The 14251-nt window shown below is 45.6% G+C and overlaps 1 protein-coding gene across 6 annotated transcripts in view; it reads right to left on the bottom strand.

Annotated features, from left to right (window-relative positions):
• VSTM4 (V-set and transmembrane domain containing 4) overlaps positions 1-14251 on the bottom strand; it is a 102473-nt gene that overhangs the window by 67744 nt on the left and 20478 nt on the right. For all 6 annotated transcript variants that reach the window (XR_010120519.1, XM_063638067.1, XM_063638065.1 and 3 more), the window contains exon 3: positions 3554-3622. Coding sequence is in view for 5 of the 6 variants with exons in the window: in XM_063638067.1 (XP_063494137.1) it covers positions 3554-3622 (69 nt within the window). In the remaining variant the exon portion in view is untranslated. The remainder of the gene's footprint in view (positions 1-3553; positions 3623-14251) is intronic.

Raw genomic sequence — 14251 nt, 5'->3', positions numbered from 1 at the left:
CGCCTGTAATCCCAACACTTTGGGAGGCCGAGATGGGCCAGTCACCTGAGGTCGGGAGTTTGAAACCAGCCTGATCAACATGGTGAAACAAATTAGTACAAATTTTTGTACTAAAAATACAAAAACTAGCCAGTTGTGGTGGCACATGCCTGTAATCCCAGCTACTTGGGAGGCTGAGGCAGGAGAACTGCTTGAACCCAGGAGGCGGAGGTTGCAATGAGGCAAAATCACGCCATTGCACTCCATCCTGGGCAAAACTCCATCAAAAAAAAAAAGGAAAAGAAAAGAAAAAGAAAAAAAAAACACATATAGCTGCACACCCACAATAATTCTAAAAATCATGTTATATTCCCTTTCTCTGAAATCATTTACAGTTTTGCCTTTTGCCATTGAACTTCCAAAGGCATCACTGCCATTTTTAGACTCAACTGCAAGCTGCCATGTAGAAAATGCCCAGGCCTCCCTGAAGCAGATGGCAGGGCTAGCAGGCTGGAGCAGCTGCCCATGCAGAGAGAGGCCAAGACTGGGATGCATAATGTCAGCGTGCCAGCTCCTGTCCTCCCAAACAGCCCCACCAAGCCAGGGCTAGGCAGATGGCACCTGTTGCCCAGCAACTCTGATCCCAGCAGGGGTATATTCAGTGCTCCTTTGAAAAAGAGTGACCCCAGTGCCCCTCAGCAGAGTCCAGGAACCCCGCTCTCCCCTGCTTTCTGAATCAAGAAAGTCAGCTTCAGTCTTGTACATTTCCAGGGCAAATGGAAAAGTCAGGAGATAGCAGTTTGAGACATAAGGCTGTGTACTTCTATTTTTTAATCCAGCCTGTAATACCATCTTGCTCAGGGTGAAATACCTGAGTGATAGCCCCAAAGGATTTTAACTCACTCCAGCATCCCACAAACAGGCCTGACAATCAATGCCTCTTTTGTGCAGTGGGCTCACAGCCAGGATGAACTAAGCCCCAGGAGGATGGATATCCATCCACAACCCCTACTGTAGCTCTCTCGTCCAGGAACAAAAGGGCAAAAGGCCTGGGATTGTGAGCCAGGGAGTTTCAACTGTACCTCTAACTTCGCCAAAGCTACGGCTGGGTTAAAAAAGCAAAGCACGGAGACGCTGCTGCTGCCGAAATCATAGGAAAAGATTGGTCTGTAAACAGCAGCTCTGAGGCAGGCACTACACATAGCGAGAATGCCAGTTCTCCTTTTGGATGAGGCCTGATTCTCTCTGTTGAGAAGAGAGCACATACTGGGCTACAGATTTCATGCAGAGAGTTAGGACGGGAGTAACCCTGACATTCTACAGCTGCACATGAATTATGAGATATTGTTAATTGCACAAAGGGTTTCAGAAATGCTGATTATGCTGTGGGGTATGTTGGGTCTAAATGCCACAATCTTTCCAAATATATGGTCTTGTTTTTGCACCATGGTATTTTCAAAGTATGGTCCTCAGACCACTTGCATAGGAATCACCTGTGGCCCTGAAAGTTCTTTGATCCCTTCCTAATGTTATAACCAGAACCTCAGGGGCTGGAGCCAGAAGTCTCCCTGGAAGATTCTGATGCATCTGATGATATATAGGGCTCCAGCTGTCACATCCCTAATGATCTACCCTTGCCACAGCCAGGCCCTCTCCATATCCCAACCCATTACAGTGCCTGGTCACAGGGCAGCTCCAGAGACATGGGGCAAACATCAATGGGGTTGCCTCAATTTTACTAAATAGTAATGAGAAAGGTAAACCTTGCCCTTACTACTGCTTCACTCTATGAGAAGTAAAGTCATTTTCATTTCTTTGCCAATGCCAATGAGTAGGCATTCTCTAAATGAGAGGCTGAGTGGGAGAAATGGGGATTATTTTACTAGGAGACAGTCATCAAATAAAGAAAAAGGCAACTATAAAAATGCAGAGAAACATCAGGAAATACAACGAATCATTGGATTCTCATGAGTGCAATCTCATAAACAAAATATTTTGACTACAAAACTGAACAATTAATCCTAGAGGCCTGTGTAGGTGACACTTATGGTTTGCAAACGATGTTCACAATAAAAGTTACATTTTCCTAAGACAGAATGTGTTTCAGTCTACTGCTTTAGAACTAGGTATTGGAAGGGATAAGCTTGAAAGCAAGTACTTGCCCCTAAGGATGGCCCTCCTTCTGCCAGACCACACAATGGGTTAACAAAGGGTGACAGTGAGGTCTCAAGACATATGCCTCTCCTTAGAGACTTTTGGCTAGATCATTCCTCATCAATAAATGTTGTACCATCACCAGACATAATCTTTACAAAGCTCCTGACCACCTTTGAACATCAATCAGCCTTTCACTGATCCAAAGCTCTGCCAGAGAACGCACAAAGTGCATTCTTTCACTGCTTATGGTCATAATCCTCACCCACTTTATGATAATAATTTCTCTGAACTTTCCTTAATCCAAGACAGGGTTTTCCAGCCTCAGCACTCTGGATATTTGGAGCCAAAATTCTTTGTCATGGGGACTATCCTGTGCATTGTAGGATTGGCATCATCCTTGGCCCCTATCACTAGATGCCAGGAGCACCCCCAAAAGCTGTGGCAACCAAAGATACATCCAGACATTGGCAACTGTCCCCTGGAGTAGCAAAAGTCACCCACGGTTGAGAACCCCTGCCCTAAGGCCCAAACCTGAAGGTGCATCAGAATTGCCTGGATGTCATGTTAAACCCCTGATTTCTTGGGCACCAACCCTAGAATTTCTGATTCTATAAGCTGGGGCAGGGCACAGCCATGTGCATTTGGAACAAGCTCCCAGGTGATGCATATGCTGCTGGTCTGCAATCACACTTTGGGAACCACTGTTCCAAGGCCATGGTTCTCAGCCTGGCTGCATGCTGCAATCATCTGGGGAGCTTTTAACAACTTCCAACTAAATCAGAATCTCCAGAGATGTGGTCCAGGCATTCATGTTCTTAACATTCCATGAGTGATTCTAGCATGGGTTGAAAATTACTTGGTTAAGGATTGCAAACTGTTTCTAGAACCCCAAATTCCTTAAGCAACCTGAAATAAAATGTAGTCACAGTACAGGTACTTATCATTTTTATATCACTTGAAGATTTGTCCCTAATATCACCTGGGAGTAGGAATTCTGGAGCAAAACAGAACAAACAAAAATTATGTTGACTGGTGCTTTAACTTCCACTCTTTCAAAACTGTGGGCTGATACTGTCAGGGATTTCCATCTTACTTGGAGTAAGTTGAGACCAAGAAAACAACTTAAAAACTAAGAAGTTAGGGTCCTTTCTTGATATTCTATTTCCTTACTATTGTCTAAAAGTGAGGCTGCATCTTATCGTGGGGTGGGGGGAGGGGGGAGGGATAACATTAGGAGATATACCTAATGTAAATGACGAGTTAATGGGTGCAGCACACCAATGTGGCACATGTATACATATGTAACAAACCTGCACGTTGTGCACATGTACCCTAGAACTTAAAGTATAATTTAAAAAAAAAGAAAAAGAAAAAGCAGCTATAGAGCAATAAAAAAAAAGAAATATACAAGCTTTACCTTCAAAAAATGCCCAAGTCTCTTTCGTTTTCTCAAAGGATGACTCTTCAGAAGCTTTGAGGGAAATGACTGAAAGACAAAAAGGAAACAGCACAGTATGAAAAAATAATGCCACATGGTACACATGGCACTTACATTTATAAAGCAATTTCTACATTTGCAAAACCACATTTAGTTGTCAAAACTCACATGTTAGGGAGGAGTGCAAGGACTTTACCTAACAGTTGGGAAACCCGGGACACAGGAGAGGTGAAGTTAAGTTGTCCATGTTTAAAAGCCAGTAAATGGCAAGCTCAGGATGAGGTTCAGTAAAAGCCCCACTTGCCCCATAGACTTGCAGAATAAGAAGTTCCCAGTGGGAAACCCAATAATTAATACATTATTTACTTTACTGTTTTAGTGGGAGTCTTTCTAAAATGCAGTGTACTTGTCCTAGTATTCCTGGATAGAGGAACCTGCAGTAATCAGATGACTCAAGGTTAGTGCTCTGAGCACCATTCTCCATGCAAGACAGACCCACAGAGCCACAGGCATCTAATTGTGAGAACATTTTGCCTTCTTTTAGGTAATAGTAGATCACTGAATTCACTTTGCCTGCTTTCAACAGGCAGGGAAACAGAATTGAGTTACACTGTGTGAAACTTTGAACATCACATTAAAGGAGTCTGGACCCATAGAAAGGTTCCATGTACAGGGGTAACATCATCATAGGTAAAGATCTAGAAAATAGACTGATGAAAAATGTAAAATATCAGGGAATGAGATTATTGTTCAACGGAACCTTCTGAAGTTATTTAAATGTTCTATATCTGCACTGTCCAATACAGCAGCCACTGGACACATGTGGCTACTGAATACTTTAAATGCAGCCAGTCTTACCAAATAACTGAATTTTTACTTTTATTTAAGTTTAATTAATTTACACAGCTACATGTGCTCAGGGGTTACCACAACAAAGAGCTCTAGACAAGAGAATCTAGGACCAGAATTGAATGGAGATAGAATCAATACAAGAGACAAGAAATATGGCAAAGATGGCCTAGAACTTAAATTCGATTTACTGCCTCTCCCACAAACTTTTGTATTATTACTGTCATGATCTCAATTCTGAATTTTCCTTCCTTTTGTCTCTCTGGGCCTTGCACTGGACATTTCCTATTGATATAGCTTCCAAATCATTAATTTTCTCTTCATCTGTATTTAACCTTCTGTACAACACTTCTATTAAGTTCTTAATTGCATTTATTATTTTTACTCAGTTCTATATTGTTTAATTCTTTTGTAGATACCTCAGTTCTCTAATGAATTTCTCTAGCTTGTCATCTAATTCTGTAACCATATCAATCATATTATTTTAATGTCCATGCCTGATAAACTTTCATATTTGCACTTCCCACAGACTCCTTTCTGTTATCTGTTTTTGCTTTAGATCTTGTCTGTTGGAATGCCTGATAACTTTTTTCTAATTGAATGCCAGACATTGTATACAGAAAATCATGGTGGCTCTAGAAAAAATTTTGGTTCCCTGATAGGAATTTAGAGCAGGGGGATGGTCACTTTAATCCAATCAGGGTTTGAACTGTTGAGAGGCTTTCAGTTTTTATAGAATCTGGTCTATTTCTGATTTGCCCCTACTCAGGGTTCATTCGGTCCTTCAGGGTTCCCCAGTAAAAATCCTGAGTTATTTACCACAACCTCCCAATTTTTGTCTCACTGTTAGAACTGCCAAAAACTAACTCACCTCCTATACATCCTGGTTGTCACTTTCTGTCAACTAGCACTGCTTAAGTATGAGTGAGTTTCTTAGAGTTAAGAATTGCCAAAAACTCACTCACCTCCTAAACATCCTGGTTGTCACTTTCTCCATAGCTTCTCTCAACTAGCACTGCTTAAATACGAGTGAGTTTCTTAGAGTTAAACGTCTCCAGCAATTGGGCTCACTTTGCTGCTTTTCTCTGTAATCTAACTACCTATCTAGTCCTTCAGAGAACAATTAAGATAGTTGGATATATATGCACATATATAACTATGTAATTATATAATACAAATATATTTATGAAATGTAGATATGTGAATCAGAAAGCAGAAGTGCTGATAGATTTTATTTTCAGTTTTCCTAATTGTTCTCAGGAGGAGGGCTTTGCTCTGCTGAGAGGTTGCCTTGATCATAGAACTCCTTTGCCATTAGAACTTAAATTATTTAAAAAGTGGTGGCTATATCTTCTACCTCTGTATTCCTATCACTGGGCACATTGCCTGGCAGCTGATAGGTGCTTGGTAAAATATATGAATTATCTATTTCTTTCTGACTTCCTCCCAAAGGAAGCAACCTGGACCTCCAGGAAGGAGCTCTTAGTGAATATCTGACCTTGCATGTGATCTAAGATACATCAGACAATTTGTCCATCACACCCAACCTCCTCGACCTGCTTAATACCCATAGCCCCTGTAATCTACCAACTGCCACATTCCCCCTTCAAGCACTTAAAATAAGAAACAGAGTGCATGTGGTTATTGTGAGCCCTGAGATTGAAAGAGCCAGTGGATTTTGTGGGTGGCCATGTTGGAAAACAAGTGAGCAGAATGGAGCAGAGGCTAGAACCTGCATAGCAGAGGGAAGATGAGAGACCAAAGCCTGATGGCACTCTGGGCCCCACAAGGCCTGGCATGTTGTATTTACTCTCCTTGCATTCCATGAACTTTGCACCCTTAGACTGTGCCCACTTCTCTCCTGAAAAAGCTTGGCTGGGTTTCCATGGCTTCAGCTAATTAAGCCTAGATAAGGATAAGAAGGTCCTGATGAAGACAACACGGAGATGAACAATACACATATATCTCCAAGGAACTTGGTTTCCAGGAGGCCAAGGATGCCCATCATGGTCTGGACCCTTACCACCCCACATGTGGTCCATGGGCCAGCAACGTCAGTGTCACCTGGGAGCTCCTCAGAAATGCAAAAAGCAGGCCCCATGCCAGATCTACTGAATCAGAATCTGTTTTCAAGCCCAGATCCCCTGGGTGAAATGTGTGCCTTTTAAAATTTGGCACACACATGCTCACAGGATTGAAAGACTCAATTGCCACTTGCTAGTTTTATGTCCTTGGATAAGTCACTTGATTTTCCTGTGCCTTATTTTACCCATTTGTAAAATGGGGATGATGAGAAATGCCCATGTCAGAGTAGATGCAGGGGTTAAAGGGGTTCATGTGTGTGAAGTGCTCAGAACAGTGTCTGAGACCTACTAAGCCCATATTCATACTAGCTGTCTAAGTACAGGGACTTTCACCTGTTTTATTCACTGCTCTAACCTCCACCCCCGCCAACCTCAGAATGGCCCTTTTTTGTCAGTCCTTTGCCTCAGGGGGTGACTCTTCAATTGTCCAAGTGGCCAACAAGGAAGTGTTCTCTGTCCTTGTGTCTAAATCTCTACAGCTTGAATTAGCTGCTGCCATTCTAACCAACAGGTGCCTTCGGGTCATTTTTTATGCAACTTTCAAGGTCAGAAATTGTGGGTACTTGATTTAATCCAATTACAGTTCCCTTTCCCTTATTTAGGATAGAAAGCAACAAGCTCTCCCTAATCTATTTATGGACACGTGTTGAAAGAGCTAACAAACTGGGATTCTAAACTAACTTTATGCAAGGAATCACTGGATGCTCCTCATTCCCCCACAGTGCAGATATTTCACAGGATGGTGCAGCAACTTTGGCATCTGATGATTAGAAACACCAGTCCTAATCTTACTCATTCCTACAAGAAAGAAAAATTTTTACACGGGCCCTGCCAGAGCTTCGGGAATTCTCCCAAGGTTCTCCCATAAGTATCTTGTTGCAGCTGCTAATCCTGTGCTATCTCAAAGTGAATTTGATATATTGTCAAGCCAGGGGTCTGAGTCCACAGATTATAAGGAAACAGAGCTGTGGGATACAGCCAGGCCAACAGCAAGGGCTGTGTAGTGGACAATCAGCAGGTCTCCTGACTCCACAAACACGCTGCCCTCCTCAGCACAGCTGTGAGCAGCTAATATAAACTCACCTTGGTTAACCTTCAAGTGCGGAGTGGAAGAGGCCCCAGCAGGGTAGATGGGCTTGAAGAGGATGGAATGCTTTGAGAGAAAATTTTGCAAGACTAAGGAACAAGTGGCAAATGTTCCAACCACAGATTACTAATGTTGCTCAAAGACTTGTGGAAATAAAATGCAAATCTCCTGATGGAAGAGCATTTTTGTAACAGTTTCCAATGAGTTCAGCGATCAGAAGGCTGGAGCCTTAAGCAAAAGTCAATCAATCTATCCCATTCTGCCGTACTGGGCTCACCTTGGGATCCAGCTGGACTTCCAGACAATTGGAAAGAAGACGACAACAGCCTCTTGTACCAATTTGCTGACTCTTCCTACGCACCAGCTCAAAGGAATGGAGGTCTTGCCCTCCTGACAGCTGCTCGTGATTAAAGGAGTGCCCAGCCTAATCCCCCAAAGAGGAAAGCAAGCGCATGACAGTCAGCTGGTGAGCCAGACAGTGGTCCTATAGGGTCCTGATGGTGGACTCTGCTGCTCTGTGCTCAGGTTTTCATGATAGTGAGGAGATATGGGACTTCCATCCCTTCCCAGGAAGGAGCAGGACTGGAATGATGCTGCCCCTCTCTGCCCTCTCATCTGCATTCACCACCTCCCTCACCCCTGGTGGACAAGGAAAAGCTCCTGATCCAGGTGAGCTTCTGACCACAGCTCCCCTCTGGGTGATAGGAATGTGGTAAAGAACTTCTTCCAAGTAGAGTCTGTCCTGCCCCGTGCTCTGAGACTGGTCTCCCAGCAAGTAGTTGGCATGGGGGCAAATGCTGTGGGGCCCCTTGGGACAGTCTCATCACCCCAGCTGCTGGGAGTGACACCAGCCCTGCCTCTCACGGAGCCCCGCCTGTGACCACTCCTGCACACACTCCTCTCCCATCCATCCTGTGTCCAGGGAGACCATGACAAGGGCAGTACAAGGATCCTGACCTCCTCCTCCCACAGTGCACAGGCCTGTAGTTCCCATGCTTGGGTGGGAGACGGGGAGAGGGGAACAGGCAGGACAACTGTTCAGGGAAGCAGAAGGAAGCCCAATTTGATCTCAGTGCCAAGCCACCTATCTCAGTACAGCTGTATCAGAACTAAAGTGGGTTTTTATGTCTGTCTGATGGTTCAGGTCTCACAGTGGAGGGAGGGGTGATGAATGCTCAGAAGCTAAATTGTCAGCTGACCTACTGACTGCTTTGTCATTGCCTTGGGACCCTAGCACCCAATGGGCAGAGCCCATGAGAGTTTCCGGGGAGGCAGTGGCCCAGATGACAGAGCTACAGGCCACTCTGGGGCCTCCCCCGGAGCACAGAATAGGATGAAATCTAATAGGGGACAAGTTGTGAAATCCATCACGTCACTGCCCTTCTGTTGAAGAAAGTGGCCGCAGGATCAAACAGTCTGGAAGAATGCAGCCCAGAGGTACTGAGACAAACCGATTCTATCAACTGCATGTCTAGAGGAAGCAGGCTGGAAAGAAAGAGCCTCAGTCAAGTCCCCTTTGATGGGACCTGGGGGGAAACCATCACTCAGAGAGGTGTGAAAACCGAGAGCCCTAATTCCTGCCTTGGAAAGAACGCCCTGCCAACTTCCCTGGGGAGGGCATGTTTCACAGGTGAGTTCACACCAAGACCCTGTGACAATGCCCTCTGGGTGCCAAGGGGCCTCTGGTTCTTTCAGGGTCCCCCTTTCACCAAGGACGCTGACATGCTTTGTCTAGACTGACCTCACTCACGGACGGAAGCGATGGCCAAAAATTCCAAGAGGTCCTGGGAAGGCTCCATTTCTCCTGAAATTCTCTCCCACTGGCACCCCTAATACCTTTAACGAAGAATCTTACAATTAACAAAGCTTAAATTGCAACTCTAGGCTATATCCAAAGTCAGGTGCACATTTCTGATACAGAAAGCCTTCCAGAAAGCAGGATTCCATGGAGAGGAAAGTGGTGGGGCCCTGGCAGGCCAAGAGGAAGAAGGAGGCAGCAGGCAGCAGGAGCCAGGATGCAGGGAAGGCGGGCAGCTGGGCTCAGGAGACATGCCTTCCCTTTCCGGGCCTACCCTGGCCAGGCTAGCTGAAGCCTTCTCCCAGACTCTACAGATCTTGATCTTAGCAGGTGCTGCCTTCATTAGAGCTCTAAAGCCATATTTTTAAACTTTACTGTGTAGAAGAATCAACTGGGCTCTTATTAAAATGAAGACTCCCAGGCATTGCCCCTGAGTTTCCGAGAGGGTTTGGGACTCTGCCTGACGAGGGAGTTCACCTCTCAGGAAATTCTGAGGCTCCAGGCCCGAGGACCCTACTTGGAGAGTCTCTGTCATGTGCACTCCTAGAAGAAAGATGGGAACTGAGTACAAGGAGATGTGGGAGAGGAGAGTCCTGCTGTGAGAAACCAGGCCCTGGGCCTCAGTGTCCTGTCCAACCCAGGAGAGGGTTTAGAACTCAAAACTAAACCAATGACTCTTCTATTTAATCTAGGGAAAACAAGAGTAATAAGGATAGGGAGTGACCCTGCCACAGAAGTGGTATCTACAAAGTGATATGGGAGTGCTGGGAAGGGAAGAGCATGGTCCCTTTGAATAATAGGGAAAGGGGGAAGGGGCGTGCTGGGTAGAGGAGGGCGTGGTCCCCGGCTAGCGCTCCACCTCCAGGGACCTAGGTGAGGACAGGCATTTCCTGCCCAAATGTTGCATTTCCCAAGACCACTCTGGCCTGCCACGCCCCCAACCTGGGCCTATAAAAAGTTGAGAACCTAGCAAGGCAGAGACAGACGCAGTCAGACATCGGGAGGAACACGTCACCGGAAGAAGACGCAAGCGGCTTGGTAGTCCAGAGAACATGCCGGCAGAAGAGCATACAGACAGGCACTGGTATGCAGGCAGGACATCGACCAGTGGGACCAGGCACCAGGCGGAGTTTGGCCGAGGCAGTCAGAAGAGAGCTGGGGCCACAGAGCAGCCCAACTCCAAGGGAAAACCGTCTCCCTTCTGACTCCCCCATTGACTGGGAGCTACTTGCACTCAATAAAACTTGGAGAATAAAATATTCTCCAAGAGCACATGTGATCTGATTCTTCCAGTACACCAAGGCACGAACCCGGGATACAGAAAGGCCTCTGTCCTCGAGACAAGGTGGAGGGTCTGATTGAGCTACGAGCAGCCTATAGTCGGCAAAATAAGAGAGCACCCCATAACACATGCCCACTGGGGCTTCAGGAGCTATAAACATTCACCCCTGGACACTGCTGTGGGGTCGGAGCCCCACAGCTCCTGCCCATCTGTATGCTTCCCTAAAGGTTTGAGCAGTGGGGCACCAAAGAAGCCAGCCACACTCCCATCGCATGCACTGGTAGGGGGACAAGGGAACTTTTCCCGTTTCAAAAGGACCCTGAAAGAGCACCTTTAAATAGCATGTCTCAATGTAGAAAATGATGTGCAGAACACAGCTTTCAAGAAACAATGATTTTTAAAAGAGCAGAACATATGTAAGGATGGATATGTCTTCCAAGGGGTCAACTGCCTGTCTTGGAAACTGGAGACAATTTGAATTGAAGCCTTCCTCCAGTGGTGATCTAATGTTTCACACCCTTCCTCTCTCTATGGAATGTGTGGCTTTAAAATCCATCACTGTGCACCAGATCATGCCTTATTCTACCTTGTTCATTATCTGTGTCTGTTTTCTTCACTTTCTAGAATCCCTCTTGGCCCATAGTTCAAGTCATAGTTACTCTTTTTTTTTTTTTTTTTGAGATAGAGTCTCGCTCTGTCGCCCAGGCTGGAGTGCAGTGGCACCATCTAGGTTCGCTGCAAGCTCCTCTTCCCGGGTTCACACCGTCCTCCTGCCTCAACCTCCCAAATAGCTGGGACTACAGGTGCCTGCCATAATGCCTAGCTAATTTTTTGTATTTTTAGTAGAGACGGGGTTTCACCGTGTTAGCCAGGATGGTCTGATCTCCTGACCTCATGATCTGCCCGCCTCGGCCTCCCAAAGTGCTGGGATTACAGGCGTGAGCCACCGCGCCCGGCCGTCATAGTTACTCTTAATGAATGAATGAAATGAACGTGATACGGTGGGGTAAGTCCACCTTACCAGGACTATGACATCGTTACTTTCCGGAAGGCTAGGAGAGGGGCCAGGGTCAGGGGGTCCCACCCTGCCCAACAACAGTCCTTCCCCTGGAGCCTCAGAAGCAGTGGGGTGCACCAGCACACCTGGCTGCAGAGGCTAACTTCTCCACAAAGTTCTGGCCTTGGAGTTGCAGGCTTTGTGTCTGTCATGATTTATTTTATGGCCTCTGGGAGTTTAGTTTCCTACAGAATGGAAGCAGAAAGTCCAAAGATGATTCCTAACCAGAAGGTGATTCTTCTTAAACAGAAGATGATTCTTAAGTTCCCTCAAGTTGAAAGGAAGCGGCAGAAGTTAAGAAGCCTGATCCCTGGCAAGTAGGCCTTGCTAATTTGCACCAGGAGAGAGTAAGTACCACCCTGCTCCAGATCCCTCAGGCAGCATCTTACACAGGTTAATAGGAGAGGAAAATGTAAAGGGGCTGGAAGGGGATGGTGATGTAAAGTATGCAGAAGAAAAGATCCTTAAGTAAAACAAAGATGAGCCAACACCTTTGTCCCAAATTCAAATTCAATGTATTCAGTTCACTCTCCCTTCTTATTCAACGATGGATGGGATGGTTCCCAAGGAAACAGCTCGTAAAATGTAGCTGTGTCCTTACTGTTTATAACTGGATCAACATTCTCAGGGGCAGGGGGTGGGAGGCGTGCAACTGCAGCCCCAGGGAGACACAGAGACCTTCTCTGTTCCTGCTGTCAGGCGCTGGCCTATTGCTTCCTTTCTCCCTTGCCTCTCCAAGACTTAGGTCAAAGGCAGTCTCCCCTGGGGCTCGAAAAAAGCCATATATGTCAGTAGGACCTCTGCGTGACCTGCAGGCAGCAGCCGATGAGAAACAACGAAACTCCAGCTTTGTCTAGTGTATGCCGCCCTTTCCTACCACATTCAGTCCAAGACAAATTCCAGCAAATCAAGCAAAAGGGCAAACAAAAAAAATGAAATAGACTTCCCATGGCAAGGCAGTCGGAAAAGAAGTCCACATTCTGAAAGTGAAGGAGCTACAGAGCACAAAGGCTATCTTTATGTCCTCAATGAGAAGCTAGGAAATACTGAAACCTAGGGCTTGGTTCCTGGTCCTTTACACACACAAGTCCAGGATAGGGCTATATATCTACTTCCTACTACCTTCCACTCCTAGTTGCCATTTTCTCTGCCATGTCTCCAGAGAAAAAGCGTTTGGATCACTCATTCACTCCTCCGTCTAAAAAGTCATCATTGGGCCCCTTCTGTGCACATGCACCACATAACATGTGAGGGTGTATTTCAGAAGGCCCTGGCAGGGTCCTTGGTACCAAGGTCCCTGGCCAGGTCCATCCTTCCAACCATCTCTCTTGTTGCTGCCCACCCCGTCCCCCACCAACTGCAAACATGCATCTAAGTCCATTGAGTTACTTTTGCATGCCTCTCTGGCCTCTTGCAACACTTTTGAGCAGGCTGTCGTCTCTACTGAAACAGCACAGCCCACAGCTGTCTGCTGAAGCTCTCCTGTGCCCCAAGCGAAGTCCCACATCCTTCATGTGACCTTCTCCCATGGTCCAGCAATGTGTCCTCATCTCCCTTACTCCCATGTCAGCCTCACCCCCTTGTCTGGCCCTTGCACACTCTTTCTGTTTGCTATCTCCATAATGTCTATTAAATCTATAACCATATCTACACCATGGCTTCTCCCCTACGTTATGAGGCCGGGTCCCCAGGAGGGCAGGCATCAAGCAACTCCATCTGTACCTCTCTTTGGGCAAGGCACAGTGATGACAGGCTCATAAACTGGGGCTTCATGCATGTTTGTGAGATTAAGTTTTTAATCTAAACTCTTCCAAGACCATGGCAGTTGGAATGAGGGTAGGTACGATGAAGAATTGTTTAAAGTGGTGTTTAAATTACACTCTGTTTGTCAATTTGATCCCTTTGAGTGTCTGGACCTGTTGACACTTTAAACACCATGATGTGTGTTTGCTTAATTAAGCAGAAGCCCTAAATGTTTAGTAAATCTCATTCCTAATTATCTGTTCCATGTCTCCCGAGAAAAAGGAATTATTTCGTTAATTTCTTCCACTAAAACTTGAAGTATCAGTTCCCTGTGCTAGTAACTTCAGATCTAATCATTAAATTTCCTCTCACATTTTGGGGTTAAACAGTCATACGAGAAATCATATTATAATTTCATCTTTGCCCCCAAATGCTTTTAGGGTGACAAACAGTTTTTTCCATTTGCTTTGTCCACTCTCCACATTTAAGCCTTACTTACATAATGTTAAGTCAAATAACAATTTGGCTTGTTAAAATACACTATTTGGGTTTAGAGTGAATTACGATTAAACTGCAGGAGACATCCCTTGCAAATTGCTTCTATTATTAGCATTTTCACTGCCGATAAAGACCACTCCATCCAAAAGCAGGAAGATTTATTTTGGCTCAGAAGGTTAGACTGCTTCTAAATCTGTGGGTTGTAGGATTGGGTTGAAAAGCCATTGAAGACCGTGTGTGTGTGTGTGTGTGTGTGTGTGTGTGTGTGTGTGTGTGTGT

This window comes from Symphalangus syndactylus, chromosome 4 (assembly GCF_028878055.3).
Source record: "Symphalangus syndactylus isolate Jambi chromosome 4, NHGRI_mSymSyn1-v2.1_pri, whole genome shotgun sequence".
Classification (NCBI taxonomy): domain Eukaryota; kingdom Metazoa; phylum Chordata; class Mammalia; order Primates; family Hylobatidae; genus Symphalangus; species Symphalangus syndactylus.
This window is presented reverse-complemented; position numbering and strand designations above follow the sequence as displayed.